The sequence below is a fragment of the Beta vulgaris genome, chromosome 5 (assembly GCF_026745355.1).
Source record: "Beta vulgaris subsp. vulgaris cultivar EL10 chromosome 5, EL10.2, whole genome shotgun sequence".
NCBI lineage: Eukaryota > Viridiplantae > Streptophyta > Magnoliopsida > Caryophyllales > Amaranthaceae > Beta > Beta vulgaris.
The window spans coordinates 80,107-99,609 of NC_079206.1; the positions used below are offsets into that span (position 1 = coordinate 80,107).

Here is a 19,503-nt window from a genome sequence, read left to right on the forward strand (position 1 = left end):
TAGTGTTTCAAAAATTGTTGTCAAGAGCTACAATTTGTAGTTTATGAAGTAGTGTACATTTTTCATTAAAGTTTTGTTTAAACTATTGACTAGTTATTTGTAAACAACTACTTTAACAACTTATTTTTCCAAACATTAATATTTAATACCGCGTCTTTGACAACTACCAACAACCAACACAACTAACAACTATCCTCAAAACTAAAAGCTACAACCACAAAAACTGTTGCCGAACACGCCCTAAGTTGATAAAAACAAGCTTAAATCCACATGATTTATGAAGACATCCCAATACATGTAATCCAGCAAACAAACCCACGAGCCCTAATAAATAGCAGTTCATTTGTTATTTAAACACTCAAATTAATTAGCAGACTCAATTAATTACCTTCGATACTCGAGCTACGATAGCTCTAAACTCCCTTTTAGATTTATGTTTGAAATCCACACAGTAATCTTCTCCTTTAAATCGTCAATCAACTAGTCCATAGATTTATAGTCTTCAAAATTGCGAATCTGTTCTATGATTTTCGTACCTCCATGATGTAAAGGAAACGAAAGAACGAGAAACGAAGAAGTCAAATTGGAGAAAAGAAAATAAAAACCCTAGTGTCAATTTTTCGTAATATTTTCGGATTTCAAGACCCTAAGATATACTCAAAAAACAAACCCTCCTTCATTCAACTCTTTTCTGTTTTCTCTCTCCTTTCTAACCAACTTAACCAAATCTCCCACGAAAAACACTCCTCACTTTCAATATCTCAAAAGCTTCGGATCATTCACTTGTTTTTGTGTTTTTTTTATTATATATATATATATATTTGTTTTAAGGAAATATATATGTATATATAATATTCGTAGTTATCTGCAAGATAAAGGTACGGTTCAAACCCTAGAAATTTAAATTGATTATAATTGTAGTCGTTGTGCTGTTGGCAGAATTATTGTTTGATTATGGAATGTGAGTAAGTGTTTGGTTTGAATTAATCTGGAAATTATAGATTATGTGATTTATTGATGCATTGCATGAAGAAATGGGAAAAGGTAGACCTAGGGCAGTTGAAAGAGGAGGGGGATTAGGGCAAGTATCGGCGTCGTGTTCGACGGATGGGGTAATGAATATAACCCCTGCACCTGTTTATTACCCAACTGAGGAGGAGTTCAAGGACCCTTTGGAATTTATATATAAAATTAGGCCTGATGCTGAACCTTTTGGGATTTGTAAGATTGTTCCACCCAAGAATTGGAAACCCCCTTTTGCTTTGGATTTGAATTCTTTTTCTTTCCCTACAAAGACCCAGGCCATTCATCAGTTGCAGGCGAGGCCTGCGTCGTGTGATTCCAAGACGTTTGAGTTGGAATACAATAGATTCCTTGAGGCGCATTGTGGTGGCCGCAAGTCTAGGAGAAAGGTTGTTTTTGAAGGGGAGGAGTTAGATTTGTGTAAGTTGTTTAATGCTGCCAAGCGGTTTGGTGGGTATGATAAGGTTGCTAAGGAGAAGAAATGGGGAGATGTTTTTAGGTTTGTGCGGCCTAGAAGCAAGATCTCTGAGTGTGCCAAGCATGTTCTGGGTCAATTGTACCTGGAAAATTTATATGATTATGAGGAGTATTACAATGAGTTGAATAATGGCAAATCTAAAGGTTGTAAGCGAGGGATGCATAACGATGATAATAGAAGGGATCAAAAGAAGAGACAGAAGAATGATAGTGGGGATGCTGTCAAAGTCGCCAAACCACAGAAGCAAGAGGAGCATGATCAAATATGCGAACAATGTAAAAGTGGTTTGCATGGGGAGGTCATGCTACTATGTGATAGATGTAATAAAGGGTGGCACATTTATTGTCTATCACCTCCTTTGGAGACAATACCTCCTGGCAATTGGTATTGTCTTGAATGCCTGAATTCTGATAAAGATAGTTTTGGTTTTGTCCCTGGAAAATGCTTATCGTTGGAAGCTTTTAGAAAGGTAGCTGATCGGACCAGAAAAAAATGGTTTGGATCTGCATCATGCTCACGCATGCAACTAGAGAAAAAGTTTTGGGATATTGTACAGGGATCATTAGGTGAGGTTGAAGTCATGTATGGTAGCGATCTGGATACATCTATTTACGGAAGTGGATTTCCTCGTTTAAATGACAAAAAACCCGAATCAGTTGATGCGGAAGTGTGGAATGAATTCTGTAATAGTCCTTGGAATCTTAATAACTTGCCAAAGTGGAGGGGCTCGATGCTTCGGGCAGTTCATCACAGTATTGCTGGTGTTATGGTGCCCTGGCTTTATATTGGCATGCTTTTCTCTGCATTCTGCTGGCATTTTGAAGACCACTGCTTCTACTCAATGAATTATCATCACTGGTATGTGATATTATGTAATTGTCTGCTATATTGTTTGATATCTTGATAATGATAACAAGTGGTTACTGTATAATTTGTGAGAGCTAGGAATGCCAGACTAGCTGGCTTAACTCTATGTGCGAGGAAAGTGAGTAGCGTACCTTTATTGTGAGAGATGAGAATTTCAACCTTCAACCATTGATACTATCGCATCCCATCCCTGAATGTCAAGAATTGGAAAGATCTGCATCAAGGTTCGGTATTAATGGATTGTATTGTACTAGCCGTGCTCTATCTTGCATGTTGATACCAGGCCATGTAACTTCAGAGTTTTTTTTGAGCAATGCATATTATTTGGGCCTTCTGTTCTAATTTGAAATTCTTAATAGATTTGAATAAGTAGTTAAGGGTCCGTTTTATTTGATGGAAAATATTTTCCATGAAATTTTTTTCTGTTGGAAAAGGCAAATGGATATTAGTTTTTCTTTGTTTGGTTTGATGGAAAATATTAAGCTAAGAAGGGAAAAATGGATATTTTTGGAATGATAGAGTCGAGGAAAAAGGTATTCCTTTAAATTTTGGAGGAAAACGTTTACAAAGGGATGGGGAACTCTTTTCCACCTTAGTTTTCCTTTTTAAATCCATTGTCCAACCAAACACCTGAAAATGGGGAGAATAGTTTTTTTAAAACAAACGAAGCCTAAGATACTGCCAATGAAACCAAAAGAAAAAAATATGGACTTGCACATCTTATATTGATGCTTGAACTCGTTGATTGTTTTCTTCTTATGATGCTTGGACTTGTCCTTTTCCCTTCACATACATGCATAGACATGACAATACTTGGGTATGGGTTCAAACCAACATTGTAAAGCAGATACAGTTTTTCCCACGAAACGAGAAATAAAATGGGAATAAAATTTATCCTTTCTGTCCACAGCATATACGTTTTGAACCTTTGAACTGAATATGCATCAAGTCACAAGTATTAGGAATAGAAAATATGGGCTTTTGGCCCCAAGAGGAAGGCGATTCTTGCTGTGTTTATGCTGTCACTGACCCGCTGTGGAGGTTGGTCATCTACTTGTAAAGATAAATTGGTCATTATTAGTAGAATGCATTCTTATCTATTTTTGGTACATTTATAGGGATAGGGGAGATCTATTACGAATATTGGAGCGAAAAGACTAGCCAAAGATACTTTTCGATTTGATCTTCTTTCTTTTCCTTTAGTTTGTTCCTCAGTAGTTTCTCCAGGTAAAACTTCAAACAGGTTTTTATAAAATGAGGAATTCGAAAAAATTGGAATATACACTGAAAAAGAATAGAGTAAAAGTGAGATTTCTGTAACAGAATGGTTTTTAAATATCATAGATCCCATAAACAATTTATTTCCTTGTGTCCATATGTACATTTGGACAGTTATTAGAGGGGTCCTTGTACGTGGAGTTCGGAATCCATGTTGGACACTCTTGTGTCCTTGCAGGAGTCCAAGTCAAGTTCCACACTCATGTATGAGTTGGGCATCCTAGCTTTTGGGGGAGGTGGTCAAATTTGTTATGCTAATCTAGAAGCAAAAAGTATATGTTTATGATCTCTTGTTTTCATGACGAGGATTTTGGTTCTTTAGTCTGTCTACTCTACTACTATGTTTTAGGAATCTCATATTCTCATGAGGTAGATGATCTGTGTGAAGAATTAATACCATAAGGATCTGGTAACATTCCTATGTCACAATTTCTTACGACTTCAGTGTCTCTACGTCCCTCTGTTTGAACCCTGCATACCTCCTGTGCTGTATGACTAAGATTATGGATCCTATATGTGCTGAGTAATTCATTCTCCTTTGTTCATAAAGTTTGACTGTGCTGATTTTGTAGTATGTCATCTTATATTGATCTACTTTCAGGGGAGAGCCTAAATGCTGGTATAGTGTTCCTGGTAGTGAAGCCTCTGCATTTGAGAAGGTTAGTTTGGCTCTGTTTGGGGAAGCATTTTAGCTACCTTAAATGATAAGGTGCTAACATATTTTAGGTGCTAAAATGATTAGCAGTGTTTGGGGAGCACCTAAAATAAAATTTCAGGTGGCTAAAATGACTTAAATGATAAGTTAAAAAATTTAGCTTTTCACAATCAGGTGACTGAAATTTTGGAAAATCTTTCCAAAATTTTGACAACAACTAATTTTGCTAAAATAATTTATCAACTCAATCAACTAATTTTGCCAAACAATTAAACTAATCAGTTACCTTATCAGTTTCAGCACCTTATCAGTTTCAGCATTATCTTATCAGTTTCAGTTAACTTATCAATTTCAGTTTATTTTCAACTAGTAATGCCAAACAAAGCCTTTGTGAGCTCTATATTTTGATGCCTATCTTGGCCATCTATGAGTTAATTAGTGCTTTTTGATGGAAGACTCCAATAATTATACTTTTTTAAGGCATAATAACCGTGTGGTAAGGAAGTGGAGTAGTGGTTAATACTTGTAAGGCCTATAAGTACCAGAATTTGCCAAGCCATATTGTTTAATACTTCTCATTTTCACCACTGTTTATCTTGTTTCGTTCCCTTCCCTAAAGGACAAATTGGGTATGGGTATGATTTTCTTGATACAAATTTTTGTGTCGTCGATTATCAGATATTACAGATTGATGTATGCTAGTATGTAGTAAAGGGCTCAGCAAACTATCAGTTTTTAATTGTTTACTTCATGGTGTTAATAGTTGTTGAGCTTGTGTTGATTATCATGACTGTGCAAAGACCCAAAACTAAGTCACAATCATTATGTTTCTTTTTCAATCCTATTGACTGTTTGCTTGAGTTTTATATGTTGACACCTTTGACCTTTTGAAGATTTCCTTCTATTTCCTAGTAAAGCATATGTACATCATGTATAAACAAGTTATAACAAGCTATATCTACTGCCTGCAGGTCATGCGTAGCTGCTTGCCTGATCTGTTTGATGCTCAACCAGATTTGCTCTTCCAGCTTGTCACAATGTTGAACCCCTCTGTTTTACAAGAAAATGGCGTTCCTGTCTATAGTGTTCTGCAGGTACAACATTATGAGAGATGAGCTGTTGTTTCAGTTATCTGCTCTTCTTATATATACTGCTTGCTATGTGTAGATGGGATAAGCAACCATTGTGTATTTTCCAAATAGGGGAATATATCTGGAACGTGTTCTGATGTATTAGTATGTGCATTATTTCTGCTTATGCTATGGGAGTTTGTCATGGGCCTTCAAATCATTGTCTTTTTCGATAATGTGCCTTTAAATCAATGGGAGGGTTGTTTCAAGGTGATAAGTTCTGCTGAGCCGGAAAGATGGATCGAGTTTACCTGACCTAATAGAATTTTGTCGTTAAGTTGTAATTGGATAGAGGGTTTAGCTAGATTGCTGGAGCCTGGAGGTGTTGAGTGGCAAAGAGGTAATGAATTTGTCAATTTGGAATTATTTTAGGAGGGAGCATGGAGATTTTTTAACAGTTCAAGTCACTTGGTGAGTTATGTACCTGCTATTTGTAAGAGTCGGCCCAATTTGGGGTTGCAGCTGCGCATTTTGGAAATACTTTTCTGTGCCTACTTAGAACTCCGAAATAAATCATGCTTTTGCAATTAAAGATGCTTTCTATTCAGTTGGAGGTGATGTCTTTGTTCTTGAATGTTGTATCAATTGTGTTATACTTCCTCTTTTATTTGGAGATTAATAAGACTAGCCGGTGGCTGGACTACCCATTAGAATTAGACAATTGAAAATAATTAAATTTGGTGAGCTGTAATCCACTAATTATTTATGTCTATTTCTAGTGGGTGGATTACCCATTGGGTAGACAAAGTTTTTTCCGTGTTTTTTCAATTGCAGCATTTCTTTTTTCACGTTTATCGAGACACTTCTTTGAACGTCAATATCTCTAATAGCGTATAAGTAAAAATTATAAAAATTTGATATTTGGAATCTTTGCATTGAGATAAATCTAACTATGATATATCCCACATAACTATGCTGCCACCCAATTCAGCCGTCAACAAAATCATTACCTCCATTCCTTTTTTTAATACAACCACCTTCATATACCTCCGCTTCCATTCCCAAGACAACCACTTTCTCATATCTCTCCCTTCTCTGAAGTTCCTGGCCTTTACTTACTACCATCCCCTCACAAAAACATTTGTAATCACAAGTTCCAAAAGATTTTAAACCTTATAAGATCCCTTTCCCATTTTGAAAGAGTACTTGTAAGTAGTATTCTTTTCCCATTGCAACCTGTACCAACTTTGTACATGACTGAGGACAACATAACTATATAATAAAATCCTCAAGTCTGGTCCCAATTTCATCAAATAAATGGAAGACATGGTTCCTTTTTACCATTTGATTGGAAAAGGGAAGGGGAGGCTGACCATGAGGTCGTTGCACATGGGAGGAAGAGGGAGGAGAGGCGGTGGTGATGGAGGCCCTTTGAGCACTGACTATTGATGGTGATGGGTGAGGGATATTATCGTATTAGAGAAGAGAGAAGTGAGAGAGGAGAGAGGTGGTGATGGTGTTTGTGGTTGTGGTTGGGGTATTGTCAGATGTGACTGATGGCTTTTGTTGCGGTAGGCTGGTAAATGGGGAAGGGAGAAAAGGGAGGGGGCGGGTGTGGGGGTGGATCTCAGGAAGGAAGAGTGTCATATATAGATGGGCGGGTTCTTTAGAAGTTTTAATTATTATTAAGTGAAGCTGAAAGTTAATTAAGATTATACAATATTAGATTAGTATAATTTAACTAAGAAAGTAAATTACGGATAAAATCTGTTGACTGATGGCGCTGGGTGCATGGGAGGTGATTTACAGGTGGGTTGATAGACCTTCAGTTTCTCATAGTCACCGACTCATCAGATTCAAGGCCCTAGTCGTGGGGTCAGTAAAAATTCCTTATATGAATTATACAGCCTTTGATATATTTAGTGTGTTTTTAGTCCGACACTTTGACTTTGGACTAATATTATACTAACCTTGACCACAAAATATTGATTAATATATAAAAACAAATGTTAGCATGTGAAATATTGTTGGATTTATATTAGTGCATATCTTCATAATATCATTTTTTGGAATTTCACCTCATACTTCCTCCTTTTTATAATACTCGCAATGCTGGAATGTGCATAACGACCAATGAGAGGAGAGAGATAATACAATCCCCATGTGCTAGGAGAGAAAACAGAAAATATGTTGCCAAAAATGTCAATGTTAAGTAATAGGGAACTTCCTAAGATAGGCATTGCAAGTATTATAAAAGAGAGGAAGTATATACTAAACATACTATGGTCAAAGTTGTGCATTTGCAGGCGTGAAAGTGACATGTAGTGCAACTTTTTCTTTTTGGAGGAAGTAGCTCTTTAGCTTGCATATTTGTGGACTTGCAAACAATGAATATGTAGATATTTCAGTTAATACCCATATGCTGAGCTATCACTGACCCATCCTTTCTAGAATTTGATGATAATTTTAAGCCTTTTATGGTATCATACTATTCTGTTCTTCGTATTACTTTTTTGAAGCCTGAATTATCACCATTACTTGTATCACTTTGATTATTTTGTCATATCTTTCCTTTTTGATTTGCTTATGTTGTAATTTGCCTTTTCTGTTTTTTTGGGTGCTTCATCTTCGCAAGGAGCCAGGAAACTTTGTGATCACCTTTCCTAGATCGTATCATGGAGGTTTTAATCTTGGTAAGAAATTACTATAGATTTTGCAAGATTAAGGGTCTGTCCAATTTGGATTTTCAGAACTTATCTTATCTTTTATGAACTTTCCTGAAATGATCTTTCTTGAACTTGCTTGACCTTTATGAATTTTACTTAATTTTTTGAACTCTTATGAACTTCTTAACTATTGTGATCTTTCTTATTTTGCTGAACTTTTCATAATTTTTCTGTAATTTTCTTATTTCTTCTGAAAATAAGTACTAATAAAAGTAAGTTTAACTTAACAGACCCGAAGTTGGAGACCTTTATCTTTATATTTTGTTGATGTAAGCTTCAAAATTTTTGTTCTTTGACAGGGTTGAACTGTGCTGAGGCTGTTAATTTTGCTCCTGCTGATTGGCTGCCTCATGGAGGATTTGGATCAGAGCTCTATAAGCTGTATCATAAGCCTGCTGTACTTTCTCACGAGGAGCTTCTGTGTGTGGCTGTTAAGGTCGAGTTGTTTGGTGACTTGAAAATGTATTTTTAATTTCTTTTGCCCAAGTATAGTGCGTCAGTTGTATTCTGATATATGACGAGACTTAGATCATAGCATGTTGTGGACAACGACTCACCCTTTTGCTTGATGTTGTTTCATGTCTAATTCCCTCTTCGTTATTTTTAGTCACAAAAAGGACAAAGTAATAACTGCCTTCTGGATTTATGAAATTGAAAATTTAGTTGGCAGTCAATTGATGCAGGATTTAGTTTTCGGTTTATGATCTATGATATGGTTTTTGAGTTTTTTTTATGTGTCATTTGTTTTTCTTTGTTGGTACGAGGATGAATATAGGGGAATCCTTTCTAGTTATTTTGTGACTTGCTAGACGGTTTCTTGTTGGTATTTAGTAATCTGGATTTTCTTGAGGCAAAATGAAGAACTTTTTTGTACTTTGTATTAAATAACTATCTCCGGTGATGTGAGCAGATAGGCTGTGATGCCAAGGTAGCACCTTACATGAATAAAGAGTTGCTCAGGGTATTTTCTAATGAGAAGATCTGGAGGGAGCAGCTTTGGAAAAAGGGCCTTATCAAAACATCTGTTATGTCACCCAAGAAGCATCCTGATAATGTAGGCAGTGAGGAGGTTAGTCCTTCACAGGAAACTGTTACTTATTTCCTCAATTTCTTTTCATGTATGTTATATAATTTGGTGCTGGATAACTTGATCTATCTTGTTGCAGGATCCCACTTGTATAATCTGCCAGCAGTATTTGTATCTTTCAGCTGTTGTTTGTCATTGCAGACCATCTACTTTTGTGTGCTTGGAGGTACATGAATCTTGATACTGGTGGAGTACCTTATATTGGTTATTTTGGTGAACATACTTGTGGTAAATTCTGATTACGCTTGCATCACTAATCAGCATGGAAGACTAATACTAACCTTCTCTTGCATGTGATTTGTTGTTCTGGAATAACATTGTTTTCTAGACTTGCATCTTGTACTTTTTGATGTCTGCATTCATTTAATTATGCAATCTATTTTTTTTTGTCTGGTGTTGGCCAAATTTGGGTTGCATGGAGCCGTGGAAGTACATTAATAAAGATGCTGTAGTTTTCTTTCCTGTATTAATGATGTGGTAGGAGTTTTTTGAGATTTGGTGCAAAGTTATCTTGGATGGAAGATTTCATCAGATTGGATCGTTTGTTTGTCCTGCAGCACTGGGAACGCCTTTGTGAATGTAATCCTAAGAAACGACGCCTCTTATATCGCCACTCTATTGCAGAATTGGACGAGTTGTTAGGTATGACAGAAAATGTTATTTCTGGTTCTACTTACAATCCACAACGGAAGGATCTGCCAGGGCGGAACACATGCTATACTGACTCAGGCTCTTTGACTAAAAAGGTTCTTTTACTGTTTCAGCTTGCCTACTAGCTATACATTTCCCTTGCCTATTGAGGCCATTGCTTTCTTTAGAATAATTCTCCCCTTTTTTAAAGTATTCTGTTACAATCTCTCCACCTTCGGCATCAAACATCCATGTTTCTCCAACACTTCGGGCCATAATTCTGATAGTTATAGGATCGGGTTTATGTGCTGAAAATGATTTGCTATATATCTTGTTAGAGAAGTTTCCTGCAGTATTTATGGCGCATTGTCAACTGCACACAAATTACTAACTATACAAAGCAAAGATGAATACAAATAGTTTGCTAATAGGAAAAAAAATTGCTTACTTAGTCTGCCCTTTATATATTCATGCACCTACTGTATACTAAGAAAAAAGATGAATATGGATATGAAAAGTCTGATAATTCACCCACATCAGACATCAAAGGAGGAAAAAATAAAATAAAAAGGGAGGAGGAAGTCAGACATCAAAGGACGAAAAACCGAAGAAGAAAAATAAAATAAGGAAGGCAGGAGATCAAAGTTACTGATGAGTTATCCTACTCGCCGCCAAGGACCACGTTGCTTGCCGGCAGTATGACGCAACCCTTAAGTGTGATGCAGTGCGAACTGTAGGTTAGAGATTTAGGTTTGAAGCTGACTGCTGGGAAGCTGTCATTCTTTTCTGTTGTTGTTTTTTAATTGGTTTGTATTCTATCAAGTGTGCTGAAAATTTTTATTTGGTTTTTATGTTTTAAGTGGGCTCGAAAGTGGGCCTTATGTTTCTTTAGTGGAGTACACTTAAGTTCCAAGTTAGATTAAAAACTAATGCGTAAGATAGATAATACTTTGAAATTAATCGAACATGTTTGCGAGCTTTCGAGCCGAACTTTACAAGGCTCAGGCTCAGTTCGTTAAGGTCTCGAGCCGAATCCAAACTCGAATTGAGCCATCTCAAGCCAAGCTTTAACCGAGCCGAATGCGAATAATTTGCGAGCCACCATGGCTCATTAGCACTCCTAGTTACTCAACCCCCTCTCTGCCCTTGCCTTTCAGCTAGTTTGGTTACGACTTTAATCAGTGCATAACCCCAGTACTACGAGCATGAAGTTCAATGGAAAGACAACATTAAGAAGTAGGAAGACACAACTAACCCAAGACAGCCAACAATACCAATGGCACGTGCCCTAGTAGGAACTCAACCCTTTATCTTTCCTTGCCTTTCACCGAGTTAGGGTACGATCGCAAACAAACCTTAATCACTGCAAAATTCCGGTACTACGAGCATGAAATTCAACGCAAAGACAACATTAAGAAATAGGAGACATCACCAACCCAAGACTACCGACACTACCAATGGCACATGATTCACCCTAAATTATGAACCCCTACAATTTTAAAGTTATAAGGTACGAGCCCCCTTACAATTGGTGGCTACTTGGTCAACTGTATAAGCAATTTTGGACTTAGCATCCTAGCATTAGAAATCCGAGTATCCGACTCCAAATAGATCGTTTGCGACCTACTCATAAGGAATCATCATTCATGAAATAAAACAGAAAATATATAAATACTTGCAATTCGATTAAGAACAACTATGTCTCATAAACCTTATTACATGGTTTCAATCTAATAGCCATTGAGCATAACAAATTAAGGAATCATTATACAAAGTGAAACAAAGAAGAAGAAACGAAGAACTCAATGGGAACAACAGATTCGGATATGTTGTTCGTTTCGCGCTCCAACTCTTGTTTCTTTGCAGTTTGGTATGTCGATTATTGAAAACGGTTCCCAAATCCCAACCCTTGAGGGGGTTTGGAAGGGACGAAAAAAGGACAATAATGAGTATAATTTCGTGGCCTATATATTTTAGAGATGAGTTGGAGTCCCACCACAAATAGGAAAGTAATGGACAGACTTAGGAAATTCTATCACTTTCCTTATCTCGAATATCTTCCAAAATATTAATACGGTATTATCACCAGTTGTAGATTGATGTTAATTGATCTCCAAGAAATCCCTAAATCACTTCAGTTTGCCATATAGGCAATTAGGAAACAATCTGACAGAAATTCCATCAATTATTCCTTTACGCAGCAATCCAGTTCCTGTGCAAGAAACAGGGCTATGCTTCTTCAAGTGATCTTGCTTTGTTCTTTACTTCTTTCAGGTTGCAGTTCCTTTCCAAGGAACAGAACTGTGTTCCATTTAAGGAACATTCAGATCTGTGAAGTTTGGGAACTTCTCCTCAGGAACACATGTACTTTCTTTTAAGATCATTCCTTCTTCACTCAAAATGACTCAACTACCTAGAAATATACACAAAGGGATATAAACATAAAGTACCAAAAATATGGGAAAATCCCTAAAATCACTAGAGGAACTATCAAAAAACATAGTAAAAGTACTAGGAACTATGCCATATTTGACACTTAACACGTATAATATTTTCATTCAGAGTAATATATTCTACTATCTTGTTTCTCACTTCAATCTGGGAAGAGGATGTATAGGTAATGCTAGTGTCGGCAACCTTGGCTAGGTTGATGTTTTAGGTATTGTTAACAGCCTTCACTTGTTTGGCCAGTCCTGAGTTGCAAAAGCAGAAAAAGAGGTTTGAGAGGACCCTTAGTTAGGTAATTAGGTTCAGGTTAGGTCAAATAACAAAGGTCTGCTCCTCAAACTAGGATATGCAGAAGGAGTCAAGCATAGTGATTTATCTTTTAGGAAGAATGCGTAGAGATGAATGGTAGGATTAGGGCATTTTTTTTTAAAACGACTGAAGTAGAGCTTGTGGCATGCGATTTTTAATACTGTTCGCTATTGTCAGTTGGGCTATATGTCAGATTATTGGACAAGGGAAAATGGTTAGCGACTATAATAAGGTGGTGGTTAATAGGTATAGCATGCATGGCGTGTGGTGGCGATATAAGTTTTGTTGAGGATTCGAGCTTGACAGGCTGACAGCAAGGTTTTGTTGGGAACCTTGTGAATTTTTGTGAGACTCGTGTGGCATCAAAAACACGTGGGCGTCCTGATTATGTATTAGTTGGAAAATTATGGTAGTACTTCGATATCATTGGTTAAATGGCATCACCAAAATGGTGAATATATATTATGATACAATACCTTTTATTATATATAAAAAACATTTCAATTGTTTGTGAAGTGTGGTAACTGCGCACATTGCTCAGAAGTAGTCCGCCCTGAATAGGTTGTGTCTGTGTATGCTCCCTGTTTCTGTGGCGCAACTAATAGTGTTGATCTCTGTTCTGAAGATGGCTTAATTGCTCACTGCTTTACTGGTGTGGTTCTTAATTTTTTGGTGCTGTAACTGGACAAGCCCTTTATTTTTTTTGATTGCTACAAGGCTGAAGGCCGGGTTTTATAATTTGGTTGCTGTTAGGGGGCTGGATAATGGGGTTCTGGTTTTTCCCATTTTGATGTGGCTGCAACGTGATGGGTGTGAATTCCAGTTTTTTTTGTATCTATTTTGGTAACGGAAATGGCGAGGCAGGGGTGATTGACGGGAACCAGGAAGGAGGTTGAGCCTTAGAATTCAGGAAGGGTAAGCCTCTTCTGACTTAGATTTTTCCTCAGACATGCTCGGAAAAGGCAGGAAAGTTAAGATAATAGGTTCCTCATTACTTAGAGACTATGTCTCCTTCATATGGGCTTTGGGCTACAAATGTTGAGAAATAGATGTTTGTTCTTGGTGAGCTCAATGATACGGGTTTTCTTAGTGTAAATAATGACTAATTCTTTTGTTGACCAAGATTTTAAGTTTATGGGGGCCTGCTCGTGCCTGTCCTCTTAGTTCCACCTATAGGTGCGTGCTTATAAGTCATTATGGTGCCAGTTAGTCTGTCCCATGAGGAGGCTCTATTATTTTTGATTTTCTAGGATGGGGAGCTGTTTGTAATACTATTCTAGAGTTTTGGTGTCTTGTTGATAGCATAGGCATCAGTGCTTCTTATGCAGACCGACCTCAGAAGTTTGAAGCACCAGCTGCTTTTTAGGTTCATTTGCTGGAGGCTTTTGGGATATTTGCTTTATAGAGTTGAGTGTTTGTTCTAGTTGTGTGAACAGTTGGCCAACATGTTTCCACTTCCATTTTCTGCTTACTTATCTCCTGTGTCAACTATTGGTCCCAAAATTATGTGTAAGATTGTTTCTCTTTTTTTTTCGTTTTTTTTTTCTAATTCTTTTTAATGAAATATTAGGTTTACTGTCTTAAAAGTCATTTTACAAAATTACTTGTGAAAAAGATTAAAGTCAGGAGCTGTTATTCCACTTCCCATTGATACATTCAAATTTCAACTAGTGTGAGATTGCTGCTAAATTTTTTTCCTAGCAACCTGTACTTCTTTTTAAAAAATTTCTTTTTCTGGTTATCTGCGAGATTAAGAATGCTTTGAACTTTCTATTTCTATACCATTGTACATCTTTAGCATGGAGTACAATCAATCTTCAAGTGTCTATCAAAAGGGAGTCAGTTTCCGTTTCTGATTTTTTTCTGCTCATATAGGTGAAGGGTAAACAATTTTCTCTTGCTCAACTTGCTGAAGAGTGGCTGTTGAACTCGTGTAAGATATTTCATCTTCCATTTTCCTCCAGTGCTTATGCCAGTTCACTTAAGGAAGCGCAGCAGTTTCTTTGGGCTGGTCCCGAAATGGATCCGGTAAGGTTTATCTTCTGTTATGTAGTATTACTTAGAGACACACACCATAGATGTGAATATTTGCATATGAACAGTCATGCCAACAAATTAGGTGTTCACTAGTTACAAGTAAGTTTTTCTGCTGTCAGCCTGTTACCAGATGGATGTAACTTTTCTATAAGAGGTATATAAGGCTGTGTTCTTTTGGACTCTACTGAATTGAGCTGAATTTGTCTGAACTAAACTCAACTGAAGTAAATGAAAACCTTGAGAGAAAACTAACTGAACCGAATTTGTCTGAACTGGAACTGAATTTTCATTAATTCAGTCCAAAAGAATAGAGCCTAAGTATCTGACAATATGAGGATGATGTACTTAGTTGAACAAGTGTCAAAGGTTTTATAATCATTGCGTTTCTATTTTGATTGGATCTCCTAATCTACATGTTTACTTCAAATGGTATGACTCTGTCTTGAATCAATCAAAAGGAAGAAATCTAGATTGTAACTCTTATTCCTTCTTCACAAAATATTGATGCTTTCCCTGGCTGCTGTTAACTTCAGGACATGTTAGTGTTTGACACATGATGTGAACTCATATTTGTTAGGTGCGGGATGTGGTGAAGAAATTGGTTCAAGCGAAGGACTGGGCAGAGGACATAAGAATGTCTCTCTCAGCTGTCGAGAGCTGGTCTAAGAATGGAGAAAGTGATATGGATAAAGTGCATTTTGAACATATTAACAAATTATTGAAACATGATCCTGTGCCTTGTAATGAGCCTGGAAGTTGCAAACTGAAGGTTGATTTACTGGTGCTCCCTTTTAAATATTTTTTTCCTAATGCTAGCTCTTATGGTCCTTATTCGTCTTTATTAACTTTTAAGCTCTTTTTTTAGGATTATGCTGAAGCAGCTAGGATGTTGGTTCAGGACATTAACGATGTTCTTTCAAAGCATACACTTTCTGTACGTTGACTCTGTAAATTGCATCTACTGTCTGAATTATTATGTGCAAAAAAAAAGAACTCTGTTTTCCTCCCTCCTTCCTCCTTTTGTAAGGATTGATCTTCTCTCTCATCTTGCTCACTGTGATGTCATCTAGATGGCCGAGCTGGAAAATTTACACAAACGAACTTCCAGCTTCCCTATCTACGTTAAGGAAAGTGAAAGGTTGGCAGAAAAGGTTTCGTCTCTTAAGGTATGTGCCTTTTCATGCCGTCTTATCCTTGGCGATGGGTATTGTTTTGCCTATTGTTGTAACTTAAAAACTATAGCTTTGTAGTATGAGAATTGTTCAATGACTTCACTCATATTTTCTTAGTATGGCCTGATAGTTGAGTTCTGGATCATTTTGTTTTTCATGGCACTAACAGTTTTGGCAATTCTTTCTATTCACCTTTGTAGGGAAAAGGTTGTTCTCGTTGCCCTTAATCCTGTAGGCCTTAACCTTCTTAGGACATGAACAAATAGCGCACCTGTCACTTTGAGTCTTTTTTTATTGGCCTTATGTTCAATTTGAGTACTGTGAGTTTCAGTTGACATTGACAATAAGATGAATCAGAGATTATGAAGCATGTGATCCTGGATGCATTGTTTTTCACAGTAAACTTAGACCCCCCCCTGGAATTAATAGTTTTCTCTGTTGTTTCATCTGAAATTGCTACCAAACTTTTGTTGCTTGATCATTTGGCTGATCCAGTGAAGTGCCGATAGAGGAAAGGCACTTCTCCCATTTTTCATGTGTTGGTTTTTTGGGGAGCTTATGTTTTGGAAGACATGGTATATGCAAGTTACCTGGTTTAGCTTGTATTCGGAGTCTGAACCTTTTCAAAACTGATTCAATGGTCTTCTATCTGTTATTCTTCAGGCTTTTTAAATTATTTTTCTGTATAAAAATTCTAGGTGTGGCTACATAATGTTAAAAAGTGTGTTCAAGAGACATGTCCTGCTGCGATTGATATTGATTTCCTCCGACAGCTGAAAGCCGAGGTATTGTAGCACTTCTACTTCTCCATGGTGTTTATTTACTAGGGCAATTTTGCATATAGTTTCTGAATTTTAATAGCTTTTCTGTTGAATAGATGTCAGAGCTTCAATTGCATGTACCGGAAAATGAGAAACTTTTGGAGTTAAGTGGGAAAGCTGAACAGTGTCAGGCTCAGTGCAACGAATTGCTGAAAGGTTCCATAACTCTAGAGGTCTGTTTAGAAACCATTTTTTGTAGAGAGCAACATTTGGAATAAAAAACTTAAATCTTATGTTTTTGCAAGATCATTCTGCCTGCTGCCTAGACATGCACAACTCTGGAATCGCAAATTCTTAGCTGCTCCCGGGAGCATGTAGATCTATATGCTCCCAAACACATTTTTTTTGCACATTTATCACATACTTTGTTCAAATGAGAGAAATGTAAAATGTGCAAAAAAGTGAGGAGACTATGGAGGCTTTGCACAGAAATGGATGTGTCTAGACTTTATTTGATGTAATTACTTCGCCTGAAATGGTATCTTTGTTCACTTTGCAGAAACTTGAGTTGCTTATTAAAGAGTTTGGGGAACTTGTAGTCAGCATTCCAGAGTTTAAACTGCTACAGCAATATCATGTTGATACTGTTTCATGGATTTCTCGTTTTAATAATGTATTACTAAAGACTAATGAACAAGAACATGAAGAAAATGTAGTAGAAGAATTAAGACGCATTCAAAAAGATGGATCTGGATTGAGAGTTCAAGGTTAGCATTTTGGATGCACAATATTGGCCTGGTTTACCTAAAAATGTGTTTTCTTATCTATGGGATTTCGGTTTGCAGTATGGTAAATTAATATGGGGCATGTCCCTGACCTTTGGTTGTTGTTTTTCATGAAGTTGATGAGTTGGCTCTTGTTGATGATGAACTGAGCAAGGCATGTTGCAGAGAAAACGCGCTGAAGGTAAATGAGATGGAGATGTCCTAATCTCAAGCTCGCTGTTTTATGCGTTTGCTGTTATCAAATGTCGCTTGAATAAACTGAACCCGTTTTTACGAGCTTTAGATCTTAACTAAACTGTGACCTGGTTCCTTCTCTTCGAGTTGTTGAATTTTGGGTATATGTTGTTGCTAATCATGGGATTGAAAATTATGGAATAATATTGTAACAGGTCCGAAGAACTGAAGTTGAGATAGATTTTGTCAAGCAAGTGCTGTCTGAGGCTGCAGTGTATTGTTTTGACCCTTATGCTCCTTTATATACGGTTGCTTTCAGTTCTTCTGGCATTTGTCTGAAGTTTTTCCCTTTGCACAAACTCATGAGTTGTATTTTCTCTCTTTTGCTTTTGTCAGATTACAGATTGAAAAGGAAGAACTGTTTGTTTGCCTTTCCGAAATGCTTGCTGCTGCCATGTCTTGGGAAGAAAGAACAAGAGAGATTCTGGCAGTTGAGTCAAAGCTAGAGGACTTTGAGGATGCTATAAGGTTCTTATCAGTTCTAATCCCTTTTCATGTTCATTTCTGAGGTAGTAGCATGCATTGAATAATGTAATTTCCTGACATTTTAGGACCTCTAAGGATATATCTGTGATCCTACCTTCACTTCCAACTGTCAAAAACGCTGTATCTGCAGCTAATTCCTGGTTAGAGAGTTCGAAGCCATTTTTACAGTCATCTCTTCTATCTACATCTCCTTCAAATGCTGTACTATCGTTTGAGGATCTGAAGGTTAGTAATATTATTTATCTAAAAGTGCATTCAGAGATGTATATGTAGCATAAGTTAACACTTGGCCATCCTGTCAGGAGCAAGCTTCTTGCTTGAAGTTTCTGAAAGTGAATTTAGCAGAAAAATCGTTAATTGAGACTGTTCTGAGGAAGTGTGAGGAATGGAGATGCTGTGCCTGCTCATCTATAAAGGATGTTGAAGAATTACTCAATAGGATGGGTTTTTTCGACAGACTCCATAGCGATGTTATTTTGGACATCGAGCAACTGAAAACCAAGGTTGAAAGTGTTGCCAATGCTGGTCATTTTCTGGGGTTTGACTTCCCTGAAATTTCTGAACTCCACAATGCTGCTTCAACTTTGAAATGGTGCTCTAAGGTCGTCTCATACTGCTTTAAATCTCCTTCCCGTGAGGTAACCATGCAGAAACTTGCTTTTGTTTGGTTAAGGAGTGAAATGTGCTCAGTTTGGCTTGGACTTTTCATTCTTGTTTGCATAGTGTTTTTCTTTAATTCATTGACATGTGACCCATCAACATATTATGCAGGATGTTAACAACTTGATTAGAGAGATGAAAGACCTTCCAACTGGATATGCTGGTGCTTTTGTTTATACCTCTTTGATTGATGCAGTTTCTTGGCTCAAGAGGGCCTCTGAAATACTAACAGCATCAAGCACTGGAGGAATAAGAAGATTCCATGTGACTGATGCTGAAGATATCCTCACGAAATCTCAGGTGGTTTATTATTGCTACTCTGATGGATTATCTTACCCTCATTTACGTATAAGTTTGAATGACTTTAAGTTGGATGTTGGTTTGTATGTGGATTTCCATGAAGTGAGCTGAATATAGTTTCAATTGAACAGGATATGCTGGTCAACTTTGCAGCAGTAACTGTCCAACTTGAGCATGCTATAAGTAGACACAAGTGAGTCTGAAAATTATTTCTCCGCTGATTCTGTTTGCTCGTCTTTGTTTTTCCCTTTCTCGTTGTAACTTCTTTTCTTGGCTACACTTTTACTTCTTTATTTTGATACTTTGATTCATGTTGAAACCAATTTACTCTTTGCTTCCTTGCATAAGTATTACCAGGTATTTGTCATTTGCCATATGCTTGCGTGCTTATCTACTTCCGTTAGCTGCATACTATTGCCTCCTGTTTTATTTTTTTTTTGCTTCACATTGATTTCCAGTCTGAAAGCGAAAATTTCTCTCTGCTGTTTATTCTTCCA

At 37.1% G+C, this 19,503-nt stretch overlaps 1 protein-coding gene across 2 annotated transcripts in view; it reads left to right on the plus strand.

Annotated features, from left to right (window-relative positions):
* The first annotated feature begins 669 nt into the window (after positions 1-669).
* The window catches only part of LOC104907854 (lysine-specific demethylase JMJ17), a 28,050-nt gene continuing 9,216 nt past the window's right edge, over positions 670-19,503 (plus strand). Inside the window, exons 1-22 of one of the 2 annotated variants that reach the window (XM_010696864.4) lie at positions 670-2,359; positions 4,248-4,305; positions 5,273-5,395; positions 8,007-8,064; positions 8,397-8,533; positions 9,008-9,166; positions 9,264-9,350; positions 9,742-9,930; positions 14,447-14,599; positions 15,186-15,377; positions 15,474-15,542; positions 15,679-15,774; positions 16,479-16,565; positions 16,658-16,774; positions 17,101-17,308; positions 17,443-17,507; positions 17,716-17,774; positions 17,897-18,028; positions 18,112-18,271; positions 18,349-18,684; positions 18,818-19,006; positions 19,138-19,199. In XM_010696864.4, coding sequence (XP_010695166.1) covers positions 1,035-2,359; positions 4,248-4,305; positions 5,273-5,395; positions 8,007-8,064; positions 8,397-8,533; positions 9,008-9,166; positions 9,264-9,350; positions 9,742-9,930; positions 14,447-14,599; positions 15,186-15,377; positions 15,474-15,542; positions 15,679-15,774; positions 16,479-16,565; positions 16,658-16,774; positions 17,101-17,308; positions 17,443-17,507; positions 17,716-17,774; positions 17,897-18,028; positions 18,112-18,271; positions 18,349-18,684; positions 18,818-19,006; positions 19,138-19,199 — 4,061 coding nt within the window. In that variant the 5' untranslated portion in view covers positions 670-1,034. The remainder of the gene's footprint in view (positions 2,360-4,247; positions 4,306-5,272; positions 5,396-8,006; positions 8,065-8,396; positions 8,534-9,007; positions 9,167-9,263; positions 9,351-9,741; positions 9,931-14,446; positions 14,600-15,185; positions 15,378-15,473; positions 15,543-15,678; positions 15,775-16,478; positions 16,566-16,657; positions 16,775-17,100; positions 17,309-17,442; positions 17,508-17,715; positions 17,775-17,896; positions 18,029-18,111; positions 18,272-18,348; positions 18,685-18,817; positions 19,007-19,137; positions 19,200-19,503) is intronic. The other variant, XM_010696865.4, reaches the window with a different exon arrangement.